Source organism: Homalodisca vitripennis, chromosome 7 (assembly GCF_021130785.1).
Source record: "Homalodisca vitripennis isolate AUS2020 chromosome 7, UT_GWSS_2.1, whole genome shotgun sequence".
NCBI lineage: Eukaryota > Metazoa > Arthropoda > Insecta > Hemiptera > Cicadellidae > Homalodisca > Homalodisca vitripennis.
Genome location: NC_060213.1, coordinates 66,041,951 through 66,066,182, shown reverse-complemented (window position 1 = coordinate 66,066,182; position 24,232 = coordinate 66,041,951). Strand labels below are relative to the sequence as shown.

Below are 24,232 nucleotides of genomic sequence, written 5' to 3'. Positions count from 1 at the left end.
ACAATTATCAAATTCGATATTGACTATGTAGATATGAAGTTCCATACAAACTTTCAAACCTATATTTCAATCGATTTTTGAAATATCATACAAAAGATAGGCAACAAGAAGAGTACAGGAATTTTTGCCAGCCACTGAATGACAGAAAAATATGCAAGTCTATAACTATCCGTTTTCTATGTATTTTGCGGACGGTTAATCTTCTGGCCGATGCCATCATCAAATTGGATCTTATATGTAGAAAAGAAATTTCATGTAAAGGTCAAGTCTAACCATTTGTTTATTGTTACTCTAGAAAATTTAAAATGTATTCTTTTTATTGTTTTGAATTGGTGGGAACTTCTTTAGTGACAACAAATACTTATACTTCTATAATTGCTATGTTCAGTAATTTCATCAGTATTGTTTTGAAAACAGCATTGAAAAGTAGTGTTTAACTTCAATATCAATATCTAGATTGATATTGCATATGACTTTCATTTTATGAAATTGTGTTTAATTCAGAAATACTTGATATTGTCAGCACATATTTTTACATGCAACGTTTTTGTCCTCACAATACTGTCCGTGAATTTACAGCTAGCAAACCACTGAGTGCAAGACGGTTAATACAAATTTCCAGGTTTCACATCAAATATCGATTACAACCAGGGTGGTTGTAATCGAAAAAATTTTGAACGAACATGAATCGAGTTTTCCGATAACCTGCATGAGAGACGTAAGCTCAACCTATTATGGACATATTAACAGAGCCAATGGCAGCCTGAAACGATGGGCATTGGGCTTTCAGTGTGGTGGAAAAGAGCACAGGTACAAATTCTGTTGTAAGTATTTTAACAGTACTTCTTACCTCACACTGTATCGGCTTTTCATTGTCCTCTGTTCAATAAAATCAAGAGTAATGCCCGTGGGAACATAAAGCATAAAATTGTATCATCCACTTTGTCCCATTACTAATTTCAGCAGTATTTTCTGGAATTTTGGTTGTACATTTTTCCCTATTTGTAAAACAGTTAGGGATCCACGAACTCACCAAAATTCTGGAGCGAAGCTCCAGATTTTTAAAGGTATTACTTGAATAAAAGAAGATTCTAATATTTAACAAGGGAATAGAAAATCAGGACTCACCAAGGCTGTACCTCCATAGATCCTTGAGGGGGAGGTTACCATTACGACCACCGAGCAGGTAGACGTAACTGCCCAAGAGAGTGGCAGAGTGCTTGGAGCGTGAGGGTGGCGTGGTACCTCCTGGACTCAGCGGTACAGCTGACCACATCCTGCAGACATGGTTTGTATTAAGGACATCAGGATGGTGACACAGACACAGTGATAGAAAGAAATACCTAGATACAAACTTAAACTCTAATAGTAACTTCTTAAACTTAACCTGAGTCAAAAACTTAAGTACATACAAAAGACGATCATTCGGTTTAATTTACATTAGGATGTAAAATATTGTATACTATTTTAACTACACACACAAGTAGTTAATTGGATAAACAAAGAGAACTGCAAATAAATTGTTTATTGTTGGTAAAATCTCCATCCAGTCTGTAATTAACAAAACCTACCAGCTGTGGACCTCACGACCACAGTCGAAGACAACCCAAACCTGGACTTCTAATTAAGGTTAGTAACTAAGACCTATCAACAGAGTTCCCCAGTATTTCACTAGTTTCTGTAAATGGTTGTTACTAGGTCTGGCCGTAGGATTGCGCTATGAGCCTGTGAAAGACAGTTGTCATTAATAACGTCAGGGAAAGTCACAAACGACACACCGACACTACACTAATGATTTGTTGAACACAGTTATTCTGCGATGATGAATTCTTCGATTTGGGGAACGATCGGATATGAATGATGTACTTTTCCTATTAAAAAGCCATCGATATCGCATGGTAACGTTAATTCTTTTCATATCCGTGGGACAGTCAACCGCCCAGATGACAATCTATTGATATTACGATGCGAGGAAACTAAGGAATATTAAAATATTCATGTGCTGGATCCACTTTTAACAAATATAACGAGAAAACACTGGTCATCAGTGTCTTGTGGATAAAACTGTTTTCGTTACATTATTTCTACACACTCAAGCATGACAAACTACACAGATAAGTGTACTTACAAGTAACGGATACCAAAAGGTACTAATTTGACTATTATAGTACTTAACAAATTTTCATAAACATGGGTGAGGAAAACAAGAGGAAATGTGTTGTATGTAACTGAACGGAAGAGCGCTTAAAACCTAAACAATTATTTAATAGACCAGGTTAACTCTTCTTTCTCACACCTACACCAGTACTCAGTTTTGTAAAAAGTTATAGGCCTAAATGTTATGGGAAGATCAGATTACACTGATAGAAACATTAGGCCTAAATATATCACGAATTAAGTCACTTTCAGATTCATTATTCAAACTCATATTTCCTACTTTCTCACTTTCAAAAAGCTATTTCTCATTTTGAGATTTGAAAACGTATATTTATGGTTGCAAGATCGTGTATTTTTATTATAGGTTTTACTTTATTCTTGACAGAAAAATGTATTTCTTTACAATAAATTACAATACGACGCAAAAATGAAGGCATCACTCCTGTCATGAAGGGAACATGGCAAAACATAAACTCGTATTGCTGTTTGAATCGTTTAATACAGTCTAAAACATCTGTTCGCGAGGGTGCGGATTCGGTGCGCTAAAAACCACCTGGGGCTGAACCCCAACTCCCGCCCCATGTGTTCCATAACATCAGGGAGAAAATGCACCACCCCTGCGGTTAATGTCCCTGACGAGGGGTGACACTGTATGCAAACGGTACTCGTACGGTGATGACTGAAACAATCGGATGCACATGGCATTGTGCCAGAGCTTCCTGGTGGTTTTTATATTACCAAAATATATAACCAAAACCTCTAGGCAGTATTTTTCACTACCAAAAAGTTATATTTAAATAATATTTTGGTATTTGTAGGGGTTATTTCGAGTCCACCGAGTTGGAGTACAATAAGATCTTTTACCTAAGTGTGTTCAAGAAGTTAGATACGAAAGAATAGAAAAATATTCTAATCTGGTTTTACAAAGTGCTTGGTTCCTAAAATGTAAATTCTAACAAACTTTAGAATACAAAGAAACTTCGGATAACAATTAATTTGTTTAGGGAGGTAACTACTCCCTAACCGCTACTATTATTTTTGAAATATTATCATGAACAGTGTCCCACACGGAAATAAGAGAGCAAGTTCGGTTGTAAAGGCTGTTACAGTAGTACTACAGTAGTAGGCTGACAAAAAAAAAATCATAACCATCGAACTGTCAGTTTATGGAGGATGAAGAATGCTGAAATGATTTTCCAATAGAGATTCAATATGTGGATAGAACTTCAGTTGTTCATCAAGTACCATTTACAAAAGTTATGCGGTCATAAACACATCCCAGTACTACACTGATATAAGAGTTAATATTTGTTGTTATTTGACTTAGAATCTATTTGAGTTTAGATGTTATATATTACCTTTAACAACATAATTTCAAACTATTATAACAGTATAATATAATAAAATGTAATTTATTATTCGGTTTGGCTTTGATCTATACTATATGAAATCGTGTTAAATGTACTTGAGATAAACGTCCGATAAGAATCCAGGTACGGGCGGACCCTTAATATGACAATTCAATAAATGATTAACGTAGAGATGAATTACCAATAATTCTTATTAAATATGAATAATAATTAATAATTACGATGATGCACATATTCATTGATGGTTTCAGGCAACAAATTAATAATGTTTAATTACATTTTCCTGTCCTGCAAGAATTGTTTGTGTGACTGTTAGATTAATGTGAATTGAAATATGTCGGCTATATTCGTTCATACAATATCTGTTTATGCGTTGTATTTTACAATATCAACAACTTTGACTCTGCAAAATGCAAAGTACTCGGGTTGTGAATGTTGAGTTTTGCTCCAGTTCACCTTCCCCTTAGTACAGCGTCTGAAATCTGACGATATAACAGACTTGACTCCTAGAATCTGGAGTCACGTTCGTCTGAAGAGATCCTAAAAAACTAAATGACGGTAACTCAATACTCAAACCTCAAAACGCTTTGCATAGTTCCGACATTAGAGACACTCAGATTACAGAATGTAGTTTAATGTAGGTGAAGAGATGTTCTCATCAGATGCACAATTGAGTGTACTACGATGAAAACATTTAAAAAGACAAGATCCGAAAACACCAAGTCAATTTTTACTCTAGTGTCAAAATTTACTTTAAATTGTTATCAAACACTTTAGATTTTGTTGCGTCATTAAGGACGATAAGACAATCCAATTAACTTGAAGCACTATGTATTCAAAAGTTAAACTCTTGTTACTTGGGTTTTACAATATATTTTTCAAGATTTTCGGTCTTTACAGATGCCCTAGACAAGATCTTTTTATACGTTATTATCCTACACGCACAAAATATAGCCCCGGGATGAATAAGGGATGACGGATTGCCCTCTTACGTAATTTCCACCCCTTCACTGCATCAATGTGAATAAGGCATCACTCATTTGTTTCGACAATAAATTTGAAATTTGCTGCGTAGTTTTTTTCTATTTATATTTACTTTTACAAAATAAATTAATTTATTTTCCATTTGGTATTTTAAGAGTTGTTTCCGTACATTTTAAATTAAAAATTTTATAACTTTAATGTTTTGATTGTATTAATACATATAAATCATCTTTAATTGATTTTCTGTTGACTTCTGTTGCCCCAAAGACCTTTACAAAATCCAATAAGTCATTAACTATTTCATAAACAAAGGGTAGAACATTTAATATATGAATAAAGGTACATGAAATATGGATACTCTTCCAAACTACACCTGCGTCCAAAACTTTATATATTTTGCTAAAGTCAACATTGAAATTAAAGTTTTTCCATAATTATTATAAATATAAATTAATGGAAAATTCTGTTCTAAAGCGTGTTATTATTAATTCGTTCTTGGGTTAATCTATAGGTTTAGTGTCCAGTACAAAACTAGTCTCTTCTTCTATAAAGGAACATAACAGACAGTGACGGTTATCCCTCCTCACGGTGGATTTAACAGAGAATCTCGAGAGGGGGCGGCTCCTAACCCAATCCCATTTACCCATCCTGAGTATCCTGGAATTCTGCAAGCAGAGCAAAGGTCCTTTCAGGACTAAGTGCAATAAGGTTACCTGAGCTTCTTGTCCTTAGTGAACAGAACAGAAGTTGATGCGAGAATTATAACACTCTTAAAAAGAATCTAACCCATATTTCAGAAACCTCTGTTCATAAAGGTATGAAGAATATTTTAAACAGTTTCTCTTTAGACGAAACACAAAACTTTCTATAAATATAAAATTTACGATGTTTATTTCTTCTTACTGAAATTTCAGGCCGTTGCCGTGTTCATCACATCAACATCAAGGCAGTACATTATCGCACAGGTGTTTTTCTATGGATGATCTGAAGTTATCCCGAATTTGCCCAGATAGTGATTATAAGCATCGAAAAATGCAATGTTCTCATCAGTTAATGGAACCCTGTTACCCGGGTTGATAAGCTAAGACGATTAGTAGGTGGTTCGGCTACGAAAGATGGTTATCGCGAAGTTTAACCATGTTGATTAAGTTATTCTCAAAATAACTTAATCAATTCAATGTTTACATTGATTTTTCATACAAGGCACGTGTGCAAGACACTACGTGTCGAGTAATAGATATCCGTAAGGATGAAATTAAGGATGGGGGATGTGAAACACTGTTAGATATTCTACATATAAGATATTCTCGTATATGTACAAAATGAAGATTCAAGACTATTTCGAGATATCTTATCAAACAACAATCATCAATCTCTATGTTTTGTTTATTTTTAATATAAATGAAGCAACAAATAATATTTCAAATTAATAGTTCAATTAGTTTTTGAGATATCTTGCAGATAAATAGACAGACAACGGAAACTTTGTCAGCCCCGTGATTGTTAGGCTTAAATACATAGAAAACAATCAATCATAAATTTTAAATATTTCAGTAGTTTAGATAAATTCAAAGAAATGGAAAGCAGCTTACCCCGGTGTAAGCTTAAATTTTACATAGGTTACGAACTAGTTATGAATCAGCTTCACTGGATTAATTATTGAACAATGCCAAGTGACAGTTCAAACGCTTTGAATACCATTGTCAAAATTAAACTGACTAGAACTATATATTTATAAAATTAAAAAATACTTTCTAAGTATATAACTCATTTGACTGTCACATTTATTTTTACAGCCCAGTTAAAATAATATAAACGAGTAAATGTATACATATTTTTGTTTATAGCGCACCATCTAAAAAGGTGCAATACTTTATAGGTGACAAAAAGTTACAAACGTATTATATGTACTGGTACAAGTTAACAAACAATAATCACAAAAAAGTCATCAATTATTTTCTCAACTCGATTAAACTTCTGGCTTTCATATCGGGAGCAAAACAAGCAGAGGACTGAATTCTCGACGTACTGCTGTTATGACTGAATGTTTGGAGAGCCGAGAGTTTGAGTTGTCGGAGCCTTTACACAGGATATCTCTGACATAACCGATCCGCCAATATTGTCCTGTGTACAGCCAGGTCTCATCGTCTGCTGAATTGCTAATGGAAATTTACATCAGTGGTGCAGTAGGAATGTTTATATTTAGTTTGCTCAGACTGTACAATGAAGCCAAAAGGAATTAAATAAGTTAATAGTGTTATAAAATATTGAATTATAATAATACTAAATTACGAATATTTGGTTACCAAACAATTGATACAATTGTTTAGCAAACAAATTTCCTGAATGATGTATTACAGAAATCGAGTTAAGACAGGTCCATTTACAAATCATGTTTGTCCATACGTCTGTGTTGTAAGATAAGTCTAAGAAATATCCTTTAAACTTGAAACTTATGATTCACAGGACCCTCTTGTTCCAAGGAAGAACTCTATTCATTTTGGGACCCAAATTCCAAAGGTTAGTCTGTTTACTTGTCTATTCTTCCCCCAAAGAATAGGGGGATGAATGCACAACTCCCCCAAAGAAAAGTCCTGGAGACTTGGAATTGGCATAGGTTCCTCTTGGTCAAAGCTATTGGTTTTAGGGTAAAAAGGCAAAAGGTTAGTCTGTCCGTTTATCTGTTCATCTGTCCATCTGTAACATTGTGCATCTGTAACACAACTTTCCATAGAAAAGTCCTAGAAACTTTTACTTTAGCATGGATTCCTCTTGGTCCAAGGTATTGATTTTGGGGATAAAATGCCAAACGTTGTAACGTCAGTTTTATCTTCATCTGTCCATCCACCTATACCCCAACTCTTCATAGAAAGATCCTAGATACTTGGACTTTCATACAAAGGTTCCCCATGGTCAAGGTACTGATTTTGGGGTCAAATGTCCAAAGGTTAGCACGTCTTCATAGAAAAGTCCTAGGGACTTGGATTTTTATACACATGGTCATTAAGTTATTATTATTAAAGTTATTGATTTTAGGGTTAAAATGTCAAAGGGTGGTCTGAAAAGTCTGTCTATACGTCTTTGTGATAACTCTTTTGGTACGACATGTTGTTTCCTTCTGCAATAGGTTTTATCGGTTCATTACACATTGCCTTCTTGTAAACTATTCATTAATATACAACGTTAATATAATGTACTATATTTCAGGAGTAAATCATTTTAGTACCACTTTGTATTGTAACTATTATATTTTATTCGTTTGAATACTGCTGATTACTTACAGGTGGTTTGTCCAATCGTTACTAAACTGTGGTCTATAGTCAGGAGGCACAAGGAGTCGATTATTGATTTACAATGGTAGGTGCATCGGTGGAATGTTGTGTTGTCAACTGATCATTTCAATTCTTTGTGTTTGTATGAAAGTGGTTGAAAACCTACAAAATCACGTTTATATTGTGTATGCCTTAAGTAAAATTGTATCTTCTTAGTTAGCAACGCCTAAAAATCTAACAGTTTAGTTTCTTTATGTATAATTAAGATTTACAACTTATTGCGCAATATTAAAATTAGTAAAACATGTTTCACTACTTAGAGGTAAGATTTTCACTAAGCAAAAGGCCAATTCTTGGAGTTACATTGATTATGACCTATTAATATTCCCGTAATAACACATACAGATATATTTTTGGGAAAACGAAGCATTTTAAAAGATACTTTTATAGGACCTTTTTGCTAGGAAAGGAACAATCCCAAATTTTTAAGAGGAACTTTGTATCATGAACTTGTATATTATACTTATAATTTTCTTGTAACAAATAGTTTTCGAGCTGTTAAAATGTTAAAAATATAGTACTGTATACCATATTTCAAGGTATTTATGGGCACTGGACCAAATGCTCTAACAAAAGGAAACGCCAGAGAGGAAGTGCATTAGTTCCATTAGATAAAACCCAAAAGCCATTATGGAATAGTACCTTCCATATTAGGGGATTCACTTGAATTGTATGGACGCTTTTAAGCTTAAAGATGAATTAACTTTGTCTAAATTAATTCTTCTTAAATAAAGTTGCATTTGTCATTTGTTTCGAAATATGTTTACTATCCAATGTATAGTGATTTGGATATTAAATACTCAGATTCTTATTCAGATAACGAATCTTTTAAATCTATTCCTTGTTCTTCTTTTTGCGTAATAATTGATCATGGATTTAATTTAATGCATATACTTTCACCATAGCTTAGGTGTAAGGGTACGGTTCAATGACCAGTCCTAGGTTAAATTGTAGGGAAAATTTTAAAGTCCTTGTTATCCTTTAAAACAATTGAAAACAGCATGAAAAAGTGGACAAAATTCATAGCACTTTTAATTCTTTGTATAAAAGTAGGCGTACGCCACACCACATATAACTTAATGTGCTTCTTGAAATATATATTCATTCTCCAGCAGTCCTGCTGACATAGAGACAGTTAGACAGAAAAAATATTATTGCAGTTCCCAGGCAAACAGAAGACAAAATCTGCCACCCTACTGAGTGATAAACTAACGACCAGTCTATAAAGTGGCATTTCAAAATAGCAGGGCTAAAATATTAGCTTTTAATATATAGATTTTAATAACGATTTGACTGGAACACAAACCTTTTGATACACCACTATCACTAAAACAATTATTTGTTACTACACTGAACACCAGAACACATCTTTCTCAATCCTAGGAATGTGAGCTAATGGAGATAATTTGAACCCTTCGTCAACATCCTTGTAAGTATGACATAACAAAATTTTAAGGTCTGTAAAGAGAGAAATTGCTATGTTCTGAGCTAATAAAATAACACAATATGATTACAATATCCAGTACTATTGAGCTAAACTGTTAAAGTATCACGCATAACATATACAAATCTTCTTAATTATGGATAGAGGTTCTATGTGCTCTTTAGTTTCAAAGCAAAAGTGCAATATGCTTAGTCCATCTTCATTACTGTGACAATAAAATGGAAGTGAGCAAAACTGTTAACAAATATCGCTTGAATATTCATTCCTTTGTTGCAAGTTTGTTGTGTGCCAAGTTACAGAAACTTAAAATAAAGATTTAGGAAATCATGAAGACAAGGGAAGGCGAAATAGGAAGTCCTTTGTGAATAAAGTATATGGTGAGTACATTACAGAGAACTTTTTTAAAATTCATTTATTTTTATCTTGTTTAGCACATAGTATTTTGTTGTACAGATTTCAAAACCACTTGATTCTTAAGGCTGTATGTAACTTAATAAGGAGTTGTCACTAGTTTGTTTATGTAAATAAAGGATTTTTATTTAATAAAAAGCCATAAAAATATTTCTCAAAATATATTATTGATATTAATCAAATTATTATACGTATTGCAATATTATCGATTATACGTGTATCAGTCAGTACTGATCTAAATAAAACAAGACAATCCGTCGAAATATACCTCTTGTAAATTGTAAAACCTGCTATTCCAATTAATATTTCATGCACTACAGCTACGAAAACCTTCTTGAACCATTAGACTCTAAAATAAATTCATAATCGTCATTAATAAAACGCAGTTCAAAATCAGTCTATTGCCATCGAAGTAAAAGTAGTTTCAGTTTTAGAGTGTTCGCACAAATTCAAGAGATAATACGTTAAAATTATTACAGTAATTAATCAACATTTTATTAAAAACAAAGTTTTATTTAGAATGTGAAGTAGTACATAATACAGACTACATTTATGCAGTGATGAAAACCCCAATCTAACCTTCTAAACTATTAGAAGACTTAAGCTTTAGGAGGAAGAAATATGTATATTGATCATATAAGAGTTTGTAAATGCCAATGCTTCCTTTAAACGGGAAAGCCATCACAAACAAAAACTTCAAAATTAACGAATTGTTTTATTTTAATAAAGAAGAAGCATATTCAATACGAAAGTAGTATTTACGGTGAATATTATTCTGAAATTAATTTTAAAAACTTCAAACAAATGTTGGTTTTACTAAAACAGTAATATTTATAAAAACACATGTCAGGAAATCCCTTGTTTTATAGAGCAACTCCAAATTCTAATTTTCTATGCACTAATTGTTACAAGACTTTGACACATTAAACGTGACTGTCAGGTAGGACAATCCGTTTTCCTATTGTCCTACAAAGACGTATTACAGGTTGTATCTACAGGGATTAACTGTCCAGGACTCACTAAATGTACCTTTGCGATATGTGGTTTGTGCATTTTGGAACTCCAGCATATTTTAGTCTCATTTTTCGTTATATACAGTATGGGCTCTAGCATGAAAATATAAAACCAGTTTTATAGCTTTCAGAATCTCCCAGCCTTAATAGACAATTTTTATCTGAGTCCACACTATAAAATTTGTGTTTGTCAAAACCACTTCTTTGAAAAATCATGGAAGACTGAACAACCGCGAGGGTGTATATTTAAGTGTGCTTAAATGTAGATTCGACAAGAGCATTTGTTCTTAGAAGCAAGTTGAGGACATTTCGAACATTTTATAAAATCCTCGCTGAGATGTAGATTAGAAGATCATTCAAATACAAACTTTCAAATGTAAAGTTTATAAAAGTGTTTATGAAATACCGCAAATAAAACACACAAACACACGCACAAATATACTACAAAAACCTTTTGAGCGTAAATTAAACCTCGCTGTTTATGTCGCTTGTTATAAAACGAGTAACCAACTACAGAGGGCTGTGATGCGTTCCATCTATAAAGGTTGCTTTGAAGTTTCATTCACGGTGTAAAGTCGATTACTTCCTGGTGAATGAAGCTCCATTGACTAGCGCAGTTCAATTACGTGTTATTTATAGACTTCGCAGTGAACCGAGTAGTATCTGTGGAAGCTTATAGTACCAGATTATGTAAATGGTGAATTACTGACCATACTCGTTGATAGTATGAATCTACTATCTCCTATGTTCTTTTGTGGCAGTAATCAAACTTACGCTTAATTTTCTCAAGGTGTAAAAAGGTATGTGGCAATAATATAAAAATTCGAAGCCACGTGTCTTTTTGTGTTTAAGCATTTAAATTCGTGAATAGAGTAAAACCTATTTAACTACGAAAAACAATATTAAAACTGAACAAATATAATAATTCAAATAGTAAATTAAGGCAAAAACATATTGTGAAATGCACATTTCTTATGGCATCTATATTTTAGAAGAATAAATATAAATCAAATGTGAAACACAATGATTTATTGCCTTGACTGAATTAATCATCTTGTGCAGCAGTTCGAAGTTTCAAAATGACACGTAAGTTTTGAAATCACGATCACGAGGATAGAAGAATAGAGTGCGTGATGTGGCAGACCCCAGGTGGCTGTTATATTAATGGAAAACTCCCTGAAAGTCAGCTGTGGGGAGAATACCTTTCAGCATTTGGTCTGTGGAGAGCATTTATCAAAGGCATTTTCAGCAAATAAGCTAAGTTATGCAGTAAAATTTTGACCGTCGAATATTTATTATAAGCACATGTTCTTTGAACTCGGCACGTATTTAGGTGGAATTACAAATAAGTGGAGCTTGTATGACAAATTAACGAAGATCGCCAATAAAGTGTAATATTAATAGGTGTAAACAAAATAAAACGGGTAATTTTAAAACTATGTTTTTGAAAATTACAGGGTACATTTGACAATACGAGGCCTGACTTAGTCGGGGTGGAATTTTGTCTCGGTCTTTCCCCAGCTGTAACAATAATTTTCCTAATTTTCATTTAGTATTTTTAACCGTGTTGCTGTTCCCCAACTTTATCCCCAACCAAAATTACTACAGAGTACAATTAAAGCACATTTATGCAAGCTTATCAAACTATTATGAAGGAAAAAATTGATCTGGACTAAATTTAAAATACTTCGATTCGCTTTTAAGTCTTAGTGCATTCTAAATGACTAAGTTTTCTTTATGTGTTATCTACAATATAATCTTTTAAAACTCCTTTTATGTACTTCCACTGGAATTTTTCAAATGTTATGTACAGTGTTTACATTTAATTGTTAATTATTTTTTTTGTTATAATATATTAATTTATTTCGTTAAACTTATTGAATACAGGAATATTCAAACCCCCAAGATATAGATAAGTTATATGATAATTGCAGCATTAAATATAAAAATGCCAATGATTTATCGATAACATTACTCGTGAAAACTGTGAGATCCAAGTTTGTCATTTTCATTTAAGAGTGGGAAAGTGTGAGTTGAATAATGAATTCCCAACCAGAGTAAAAGCTCCCATCGCTTTAACACGTCTTAGTCATTTGGGCACTGCATCAATAATGTAAAATGGGGCTCCGACCCCTTACCGTACTTCCTACTGTGATTCAAATAGCGAAATCTTTTTTAGTTAATATTACCATAAAACTTTATTTTATTTTATTACCACACAAAACGTGCGATAATTTATTGTCATATCAACAATGTTGAGGGCAATGTGAGATGTGAGTGTACAAAAAATATGTATCCTGTGTAGTCAGTGATCTTTCGACATTGTAAAGATCTTAAGATTGGCTGCCATCCTAATTTGAATCTTGAAAAATCGATCTAAATGTTTCAAATACTTTTACGCCCTCCCTATTTTGGTCGCAGAGATGTTTTATTTTAGGGATATACGAGACATTCAACGTAATTAATAGGTATACAAACGTTTCGTATTTTCTTCGATATTTACATTGGTTATTCAGAAATAAAATATTTTTGGCTGAGCGTACTCGAATTATTTAGCCCGTGGAGTTGGAAAATTTTATTTTCTTTACGTCTGTCTTTCCGTCTGTCTGTCCGCACGATATCTTAAGAACGAACTGATTGAAGACATGAAATTTTGCATGAATCTTAATTTATATTTAGGCAACATCGAATTCGATGATGGCGCATATCACTCTATAGGTTTTAGCTGAGTGAAGCCTATTACTTGAGGGACTTATTATCTGCATTTCTGCTTTTCTGTCTGCATGATATCAAGTAACGAACTGATTTAGACTTGATATTTTCCTTGGATCTTTATTTCAGTATAAGCTACACTGAGTTCGATTACAGTAAAAGAGATTTGGCTGATTGTTAGCAAACATTTCACATTTGTCTTATGTGTAACCATGAATGCAACGGACAATTTGCATAATAAATATTTTTTTAATTAAGACAATTATATGAAACTGTAACTTGTGACATAGTAAGACAAATAATAATTTCAAGTTCACTAACTGTGATTTTTATGTAATACATATTGTTACTAAAATGTACGAGCCAGTCTAGAAATAATTTTGAAGTTTATTAGATACTTGAAACATAAATTTAACATGAACCCACCGGGCAACACTTGCAGCAGCAGTAAATGGAAAAGTAACCTTATTAGGCAGAAAAAATGGATGACCACTCGTACGGTGTTTTATCTGAAGCAATTTTAAAGCGGAGGCGGTGAACAAAATGAAGGGAGGAATATTTGTGAAGGGTCGTAGAATTCTATTGTGCTGCGAGTTTCGAGTGCTGGGGTTTCGAGATGAGAGTTCTGCCTTACAATACTTTCATTGGAAAATATTAGCAAGGTTAAACTACGTGCTTTACGTCCGTCCAATCACTGACAATGAAGATTGCTCACTCATTTCGAATTGGCGTGAGATTGATATTTTCAATTCATCCATAATATATTTAAAACGTTTGATTTTATACTTAATTAAGCTTTAATAACGATACAGATTTGTCGAAGATACTTCGAAAGCTTTGCCTTAATATTTTTTATTAAATATTTTCTTTTATTTATTTTAATCAATTAAAAATCACGTGAACCAGCCAAAGACCGACAATTTTACGTATAATGTTTAATACACGAGAACCCTTTTAGGGGGCGAGCTATTAACCGTAACAGAGCTACATAATGGCGCAATAAAATCTCCCCCATTTTCATTAGCTTTAGAGGAGTTAGGTGAGTAGCCAGATGTATCTGGACCTTAGTGAAGTTTTACCTTATTCTCCACCTTAATATTCGTTCTTATGTGTTTGAAAAAATGTTCCATTATTTTTATCTCGCTTTATGATAACCATTGGTCAGATCATCGCTCGTACGCAGCCAAACAGTTTTCTAACAACGGTTATTTGATTGCAGTAAAGCGAAAATAACGACAACTTTTCATTGAGGATCCCAACTGATGACCAAGTTCCCAATCTAAAGACATTTTACAGTATGTTAAAAATTTCCAAACAGATTCCGGGTTGAACAACATCATCTGACCATCGTAAAAGTACTCTTTAAAATATTGAGGCTGTGAGGCTACATAAAAGTAAATTTCCTGAAGATCTCACGGCTGATTTCCAAACAGATTCAGGGTTGAACAACGTCATCTGACCATCGTAAAAGTACTCTTTAATATATTGAGGCTGTGAGGCTGCATAAAAGTAAATTTCCTGAAGATCTCACGGCTGATTTCCAAACAGATTCAGGGTTGAACAACATCATCTGACCATCCTAAAAGTACTCTTTAAAATATTGAGGTTGTGAGGCTGCATAAAAGTAAATTTCCTGAAGATCTCACGGCTGATTTCCAAACAGATTCAGGGTTGAACAACATCATCTGACCATCCTAAAAGTACTCTTTAAAATATTGAGGTTGTGAGGCTGCATAAAAGTAAATTTCCTGAAGATCTCACGGCTGATTTCCATACAGATTCAGGGTTGAACAACATCATCTGACCATCCTAAAATTACTCTTTAAAATATTGAGGCTGTGAGGCTGCATAAAAGTAAATTACCTGAGGATCTAACGGCTAGGAGGATTTTAATTTGACGTATTGGCTACACTGCCTTGCAACCTGACTCCTCCCCTCCGCAACAAGACTGATTTTAGGTCAGTACGTTGAGAAGTGTCGATACGACAATACATTTTGTGAAAAATGTCAATCAAATCTCCCTCCAAGTGCAAAATACGCGGTTTCATACGTTATCTTATTTGGAAGGGAAAAACTCCGATTGAGATTTATAATGAGGTAAAAACTGCATATAGCGATAAAACTATGAATCGTACGAGTGTGTTTCAGTGGTGTTTAAAACTGTTCTAAGTCTATGCGTGATGATCAGAAATAGCGGAAGGACTTCAATTGTAACTGAAATTCGTTCCGTAACCATCACAGATTGACTGTGGATGAACTTTTTGCAGTGTTTCTACAAATCACTAGATCTCTGCTACACGAAACTACCACAGAAACCCTCGGACACAGAGTAATAAGGTATATATCCTTATTACTCTGTGCCTCGGATATCGGAAAATATTCGCGAGGTGGGTCGCAAAACAGTTGACAAACCAACACAATTTCACTCGAATGGAGGCCAGCAAGAGTTTTCGAGACGCTACGAACTCCATAGTTTGAAATGATGTTGTTTTTACCTCATTATAAACTTTAAACGAAGCTTTCCCCTTCGAAACGAGATAATGAATGAAACCGCGTATTTTGCACTTGAAGGGACACTGGATTGACATTTCAATCAGGCTACACGGCAGTTTAGCCAACATGTCGAAAAAAAATCCTCCTGGCCTTAAGAGCCTCAGTATACTTAATTTATGGATATGCCCCGCATTACCATGTCTGAATGTTTTAACACCTCAAAACCATAAGTTATAAATGGAAAACAGAGCCTGCATGGCAGTGTAGCCAACCTGTAGAAAAAATTACTCCTGGCCATATGAGCATCAGTACACTTAATTTATGGATATGCCCCGCATTACCATGTCTGAATATTTTAACACCCCAAAACCATAAGTTATAAGTGGAAAAAGCGAGACTGCATGGCAGTGTAGCCAACCTGTCGAAAAAATTCCTCCTGGCCATATGAGCCTCAGTACACTTAATTTATGGATATGCCCCGCATTACCATGTCTGAATATTTTAACACCCCAAACCCATAAGTTATAAGTGGAAAAGCGAGACTGCATGGCAGTGTAGCCAACCTGTCGAAAAAATTCCTCCTGGCCATATGAGCCTCAGTACACTTAATTTATGGATATGCCCCGTATTACCATGTCTGAATATTTTAACGCCTCAAAACCATAAGTTATAAATGGAAAACCGTGTGTGGTATCAGAGATATGGTCCAACGGACCACTCTACTCGTAATTCTTTTTCTGTGCTAAAACACGTTTCATTGAAAAGCTTTATCGTTGCGCTAAATGTTGATAGGTCAACCCGTTACCCAGACCTTGATCTTAAAAATTGTTGTTCTGTTGTGTTACCTTACATCTAAGGTTAAATCAGCCCCATAATCTAGGTGACCCATGAATTAGTTAATGAATAATTTCTTTATTTCTATATAGGCACAGAGGCTAACTTAGGACCACATAACTACAGTCAACAAAATAAATAAACTTAGATCTGGCTACTGTTTTGGTCCAGGACAACAGTTTAAGAGGAAGTGTTCTTAAAATATTTATAGAAAAAGAACAATGAACACCACTTAGCAGAATTAATTTTTTAAACACGGAAAATGTATTTTTTTCATTTGTTACTTATATTTTTTATAAAACCGTTTCCATCGGAAGTTTAATGAGATTAATTTTATTAGCATGTAACATGGGATATTTTGATTGGTTCACTCTGCAATCATGAAATCGTCTCGATTTCCTCTCAACACGAATATTGATTTATGGGGAGCATTAGAAAAGGGAGGAAACATCTACTATAAGAGAGCTTTTAGACAGATTAAACACCCTAGTGTGAACACCTGGCTTGTGAATCATCTTTACTGTTATTGTTTTACAAATGTGAATTCATAGAAGTAAAGTTAAGGAATTTAGATTCCTTGATGTATTCCATAAAGCCACATATGTGTAACACTAAAACTATGGAAATATCTTATGGTTCGTGATAAACGGGGTTAAAATACAAAACAATATAACATGAATGAACACTTGTCTAACCCTTCATCTTCCTTCGCTCTTCTATATTTTAAATTTATTAAAAACGTGTCTACCTAAACAACAGGATCTTTCCAATTAATATTTAGTCATAATACTTACGATAATATGGTTGGTTTATAAACCTACAACAGTAACATTCATTTAATTAATATCACCTAAAGAATGTTTACATAACATACGTTAAGCGAAGAAAAATAATATGTTTACCGACATGTACGCTATAAGCAAAGTACTTCGAGCATACTAATCATCCGCAGTTACACAACCGTAATTATTTAACCAAACATAATAAAAGAACTAAAAAGCAATCTGAAAAATTAAACAATATATTTTAAACATAGACTGAACAAAGTTTCTCGCGGTAAACCTATAATTTTTTCTAAGAGATATCTTGTAATTTTTTTAATATTTAAGCGATTCATATTACTCATTTTCTTTAAAACATATATTTAACTCTGTTTTTCTACATTTAGTTTTTTCATCATTATAAATTTAAAATTATTTTGCCCAATCTTGTAGATAATTGAATTTATTGTGAATTATTTTTTTGGTTGAGTTTTGAATGTCGGTTATAAAGTGTTTTATTCTTTATTTCAATACAATAAAGCTAATTCATTATTCACGCTCTATTTATTAGAAATAATTTTCCTATGTAGTAAAAAAAACTTTTTATTCAATATTTATTTTTTTTAAACATTTTGTTATATTTTTAAGATTTGTCAGAATTTTGATGTATTAAACAATTTTATCGACTTTTTGAATATTTTCTTTTAAAATTTCGTTAAACATTATTACAGATTCTTTGATTTTTGTAAATAATGAAGATATTTTCTGTAAATATTAAAAAAAGTTTTATACATTTTCGAATGGTTCAAAACTGTTTCGTAGATTTGTTTCTTGTGTGGTACCTATATATAAATGTTTACTTACATTTTTCATGGATCCGAAAAAGTCGTAGGAACATGTACTAAATGGTTTTATATTCTGTTTGTGGTATTTTATACCTAAATTTTAAACGTTTCCAAAAGTGTAGTAAGAATCTCATTTTATAATATTCTGCTAGGTATTGGTTGCTTGCCTAGTACGATAATTTATTAAATATTTGTGAAACCAAGTTCTATGAAATCCTATCACGCATAATACATATTTAATCATTCTTCAACTTCTATCACCATCGACTCATCGTTTATATAAATTTAAATGAAAAGGAATCAATTATCTATTGCATAGATGTACGTTAGTTAAACACATTAGATAAATCCTATGATGCAGTAAATATACTCGAAGTATTTATTTTATTAAGTTAAACACTACAATGTTAGAGAGCGTACAGGTTTACCTTAACTGTTAAAAAATTTAGAGAGTCTCAAATAAATATGAACTCACAGTATAAAAAGACCTTACTCTTATTTGTTAACAAAATAAAACACGTAAAGAGCTACTATGTATCGATTTCTCTGACTGAAAGAGATAAACCTGTAACTACGATATCCCGGTGGAATGAAGAGTTAGATTTCTCGTAACGGAAATATTTGAAAATACTGGAAGGGAATCCCAGGAGAAATAGCGCTATCGCTCTTGGATGGAACTGAGCAGAAATCAGATTATTCTCTCACAAAGCAGCTGCATTATACAGGATAGGGAATGAAGCAGCCCGATTGTATATAAACTAATACTGTAAATATTATATTTAGATAAGTTCATAAACCATACAAAAATTACGACAATTTCTGAGAACGTTCTCCATACATAATGTAGCATATATTGTGCATTTATAAGTTTGGTAATATATATGTTAGTATACAGACTAAGAGTAAAACACACACCGGAAAGGATTGATTTTTCTGTCAATCTTTTTCTGTAGGATTCACACAGAAAAGGATTGATACAAAAACTACACCCAGCCAAATTCCATCATACTCGCAGAACATATTCTTGTCTGTGTATAAATGAAGGTTCATGCCAAATTTTAAGACTATGGTTGAACATTTTTCAAAATATCTTGCCACACATTACATTCAAATGTTTGTTCATTTAGTTAGGTTTCATAATAATGTTCAGAAAATTAAAGTTCCGGTAAGCTAGCGAGGGTACTACAACGTACGTTTTACAATTTTATTTATTTTCTCGTTGCCATTAACCAATAAAAAAATATTCGCTAACCCTAAGCCAAGTGTTTCTCATATAGAAATGAAGCTTCTTTCAAGGTTTCAAGAATGTAGGTCATATGGTTTTCGAAGATATTTAAGACAGACAAAAATGAGATTTTCCTGCCTCTCGAGTAACAGGCTTCGCTAAAGCTCAGCCAACTGAGAGAAAATCATGTGATATTTTCAACTTATTCACTATTTCGACCGCTATACAGATTAGAGCGATTATCGTTCGATTCTTTTCTAAAAGGAAAACTGTCTTTCAATTTCACGAAACACTAAACTTTGCCTATACAAAGTTTTCAGTAACCGAAGATTTACAGATCCAGTAGACATCAAAGAGGTTGTAACTTATTGTCTGCTAACGTTTCTGATGGATTGCCACATCAGTTAGTTAACAAAAACGACTTGTTTCACGCTATGTGATTTTGGAACTCAAAAGGATACCTCTTTGGAATATTTTGTTCAAAATATACTCGTAGTATCCATCTCCCTTTAAAATACAATACAGGAAGTGCTTATGTCACATTTTTTGATGTTCTAACATCCTGAAGAATACTGATTTCCGAAATTGTCAATAGGTTTACACTCGTATCTACAACATGACACGATTTCGTACTGGAAGGCTTAATAATTTGTTTGTTAATAGTTTTATGACTAAAGTTTCTGAATACTTAAACATATCGTTTAAAAACTCAACATTTTCATCAATGAAAAATGTCGCTTTAATTTTTAATGCAACTTTTACTTTTACACGATTCGTTGCCATAAATTGCAAAATATTGCATGTTTTCACAACAATTCATCAAACTCATGTACTTTAGTTTGTATGATAATTATAATCAACTTCAATGGGCAATTTTTTTTATTGGATTGTGTAAACAAATTCAGCTGTACACCAAACTTTAAATATGGAATTTCACTTTATTTTTCTCTATAATTAAAAGAAGGGGTACGCAACAGCAAGCATCGCGTAATTAGCCTCGCTAAGGTAGCATTCAAATAATAGGTGATCATATGTTAAAATATTATATTATTGTATTCAGTTCGTTTACACCTTTATATATTCTGTGTTTTTCTTGTTACCATCATTGTTACCCCAATAAAAATTGTAAAATGTATGCTAACGTTCAGCCAAATCCCATGGACTGACATTTACCATCATCAAACTCGGCATTATCTATATAGAAATGAGGCTTCATGGAAAATTTCAAGTTTATGTCAGTTCGTTTTTTATATATCGTGTATACAGATGAATTTCTGCAGATAATCAGAAATTAAGTCGTTTTACCCCCTCGAGTGACAGGCATAGCTAACGCTCAGCTAAAAATATATATTTATATTTAAGAATTTTCAAAATATGCACAGTTTTACAATACAGCGCTTCAATTTTTGCTATGGAATATTTTGTGATAATTTAAGATATCATAAGTATTATTCCGAATTTTTAAAATTGTTTTGTTTCTTCTGAAACTAACCATGTATAATCTATGGACCCTTTAACAGTTAAACATAGCAACTTATCAGACATATAAACTAAATTCTAAAACAGCTTCAAATATGTTTGTTTCTATTTATTGACTGGAAAATAGGGTAGGCAGAGGAAAAGGGTAGATGAGTACAATACTTTTCGACGACATTCTATAAATCGGTTCGGACAGGAATGTAATACGTGTATGGGAAGCCCCTTGCAAACATATTACTAGTAGACCAACGTCAAATTGGAACCTTTACCTGTGCCCACTTGGGAAATTGAAGATGAAGATATAATTGAAGATGGCGTGTCGCGATTCTGGAAAACGCAAAGGAACGATATTACGGTCTATTATTTTAATGGATGCTATTTCTTGGACAGGTTTGACTAAAAAAAATTCGAACACGTTCAATTTAAACAATTTTATTTTATAGAAAACAAAACTACTTACGTATTTATATTTTAAGTGAAACTATCAACGATATTCAAACTTATTGTGTGTTTATTTGAAATAGACATTTTTATTCGTATTTATTCAACAATTATTTATAATATTACCTGGTCATATTATACTTTAGTATAATATCTTTTTATAATATGTACTTTATCTGTCATCGGTTGCGTTAAGTATTATGAAAAATTTCATCGTAGTGACGATTGGAATGCAGAATTATTTAAATAAACCAAACGGTACGAGTGAGCCATACCGTGTGTCTCGCAAAAAACTTCTTTGAGGTAGCTTTAAAAATTCCAAACTATAGCTTATTAAATTTCGAAATGTCCTGCGGACAGAAAGACAGACACCCAATCATACAGAAAACAGATGTTTGTATTTCCCCGGCAGACAAAAAAGAAATTGTGTCAGCAAATGACACCAGTAAATTCCATGATTGGACATGCCCCATCATTGAACTCATTCTTGTCCATGTAAAAATGAAGTTTCGTGCAAAAATCTCCATAGATGTTGGTTAGGTTAGGTTAGATTAGGTTAGGTTAGGTTAGGTTAGATTAGATTAGATTAGGTTAGGTTAGGTTAGGTTAGGTTAGATTAGGTTAGGTTAGGTTAGGTTAGGTTAGGTTAGGTTAGGTTAGGTTAGGTTAGATTAGGTTAGGTTAGGTTAGGTTAGGTTTCCATAGAAAATGTTTCTCGAAATATCTTGGAGCATAGTACATTCACATTTTTGTTCACTAGGATAGTTCCATAACAGTATTAAAATAAGAAAACATCCTATGTACTAGGAAAGGTACTAGAACGTAAGAGGGCTCTAAAATCAAACTTTGCCACCGACTTGAACATTGACTCTATTATTTTTCTCTCTTTTATTCATTTTGCTGTTTTCGTTGAACACAAAACTCAGTGTTACTAATATTTTAATGAAGCTTAAAGCAACATTTCTAGGTTAGTATTTTACAGATATCGTGCGGACAGACAGACGGTCAGAAATAACGGTTTTTTTACCCCCACGAGAGATAGACTTTTCTAACGTACGTACAACCAATAAATGGAACCTGGAATGGAAAATATTAGTATTATGCACTTTTGCAAACTAAATTTACTGTAACATCTGGGGAAAAAATCAGAAAGTATTTATTTTTTTTTTTTTATATTCCTCTTTATATCAGGTAATATTTGATAGGGATTTCATGTTCAAGATGTTCGGTTGAATAATGTAAGGACTTTGAGAACCAAAGAAAAGAGCTCTTTGTCATGTCAAAGACAGCTAAACTCTAGATTATGCATTCAGCTTTTTCCATTAAACTTCCATATTTTTTCTACTTTGCTTTGCATTAAGAATTTTTGATGAGATTTTAATCTTGAACGTGAACGTTTTTATTATTTCTGGCAGAGAGAAGGGTTTAGTCTTCAGGATACCAATCAAGTATATAAAAAAATATTGAAAACATTTTTAAAACAAAGTTTTTGGGATATTGAGAAAAATACAATCTAAAATACAAAATAGATTTCTGATTACTGTAATAATACATTATAGCCATAAAGGTATAACATTTTGAATCAAGTTTTAAAACTTATGCTAATAAATAATTTGAATAAACAACATCTCCATTAAAATATGTGTATTGCTTAAATTAAAGTTATAACTAGTGTACTGTCCATTTCAGAATAGATACATCCAGCTTACAGTGCGATCAGACGGCCAGGCTTAGCACTACCTTTGACAGTCCTAGCGCAGCACTACCGAATCTGCGACTGGTTCTAGTTTTTAAACACAGTGAGACTTCTAGTTCTGTCTTGTATTTGCTGCCCATGTCAGTAACGTGTGCAATATTTCTAAAAAGCTGTTAAGGAAACACTTCCAATTCAGACTTCTCGAATTATTGGTAAATATAACCAATAAATCTTTCCGTCAGAGTAATGGAATGCATTGAAAATTCCATTGACTCTTTGTTATTTTCAGTTTGAGTGAATTTTACAAACACAATACAGAGTGGAGCGACGTGTACCGTCACACAGCGACAGGTGGGTTAGATGTCTCTGGCACCGACACACTGCCATACAGATACACTGGAATATTACAACAATGGTCGTCTCTCGTCATCCCTAACTAATGGTACGTTTTGTTACAACTGACAAAACATAACAGTGAGTCAGCAACAGTTTGTTTCACACGTCTCTTTTCAATATCATGTTTCATGTTTAAAAACAGGAGGCGTATTATGTCTTTACATTTCATGTTATAATTTAAATAGTGTTAACTATAATTTAAATTAAGATCATAACAGACTAATGTGATCAAAGGGTGAACATTGATTTGGAAGCTGATAATAATGTACAGTTACACCATATACAATAGATGTAAACTCAGAAAAGTCCATCTTAGCTCTTACCAAAAAAGATACTTAGATTTTAATTGAGAAGGAAATTCTTACATTATGAAATAATGTTAGCGCTAACTAGTTAACTGTTTCTTCTGCTTTTAAGATCAACAAGGTACGTTATCTTGAAAGAACTTTGTTTTACGACCACAATCAAACTTCTCGAAATATAAAAAACCATTAGCTACAATGTTTCATTACACTCATACTTGCTACCTATCTGTTTTTATGTTCTAACCTTATTTTGAATTATATAAATAATCGTTATTTTTTCATTTTAATTCATATTTGGAGTTTTTTTAATGACAAATTTAAACTAATAGATTTA

General features: G+C 32.9%; 1 protein-coding gene across 1 annotated transcript in view; it reads right to left on the bottom strand.

The window, feature by feature from the left end:
• Nucleotides 1–24,232, bottom strand: part of LOC124365946 — a 255,781-nt gene that overhangs the window by 114,732 nt on the left and 116,817 nt on the right. Inside the window, exon 2 of the mRNA XM_046822091.1 lies at nt 1,129–1,277. Coding sequence (XP_046678047.1) covers nt 1,129–1,276 — 148 coding nt within the window. The 5' untranslated portion in view covers nt 1,277. The remainder of the gene's footprint in view (nt 1–1,128; nt 1,278–24,232) is intronic.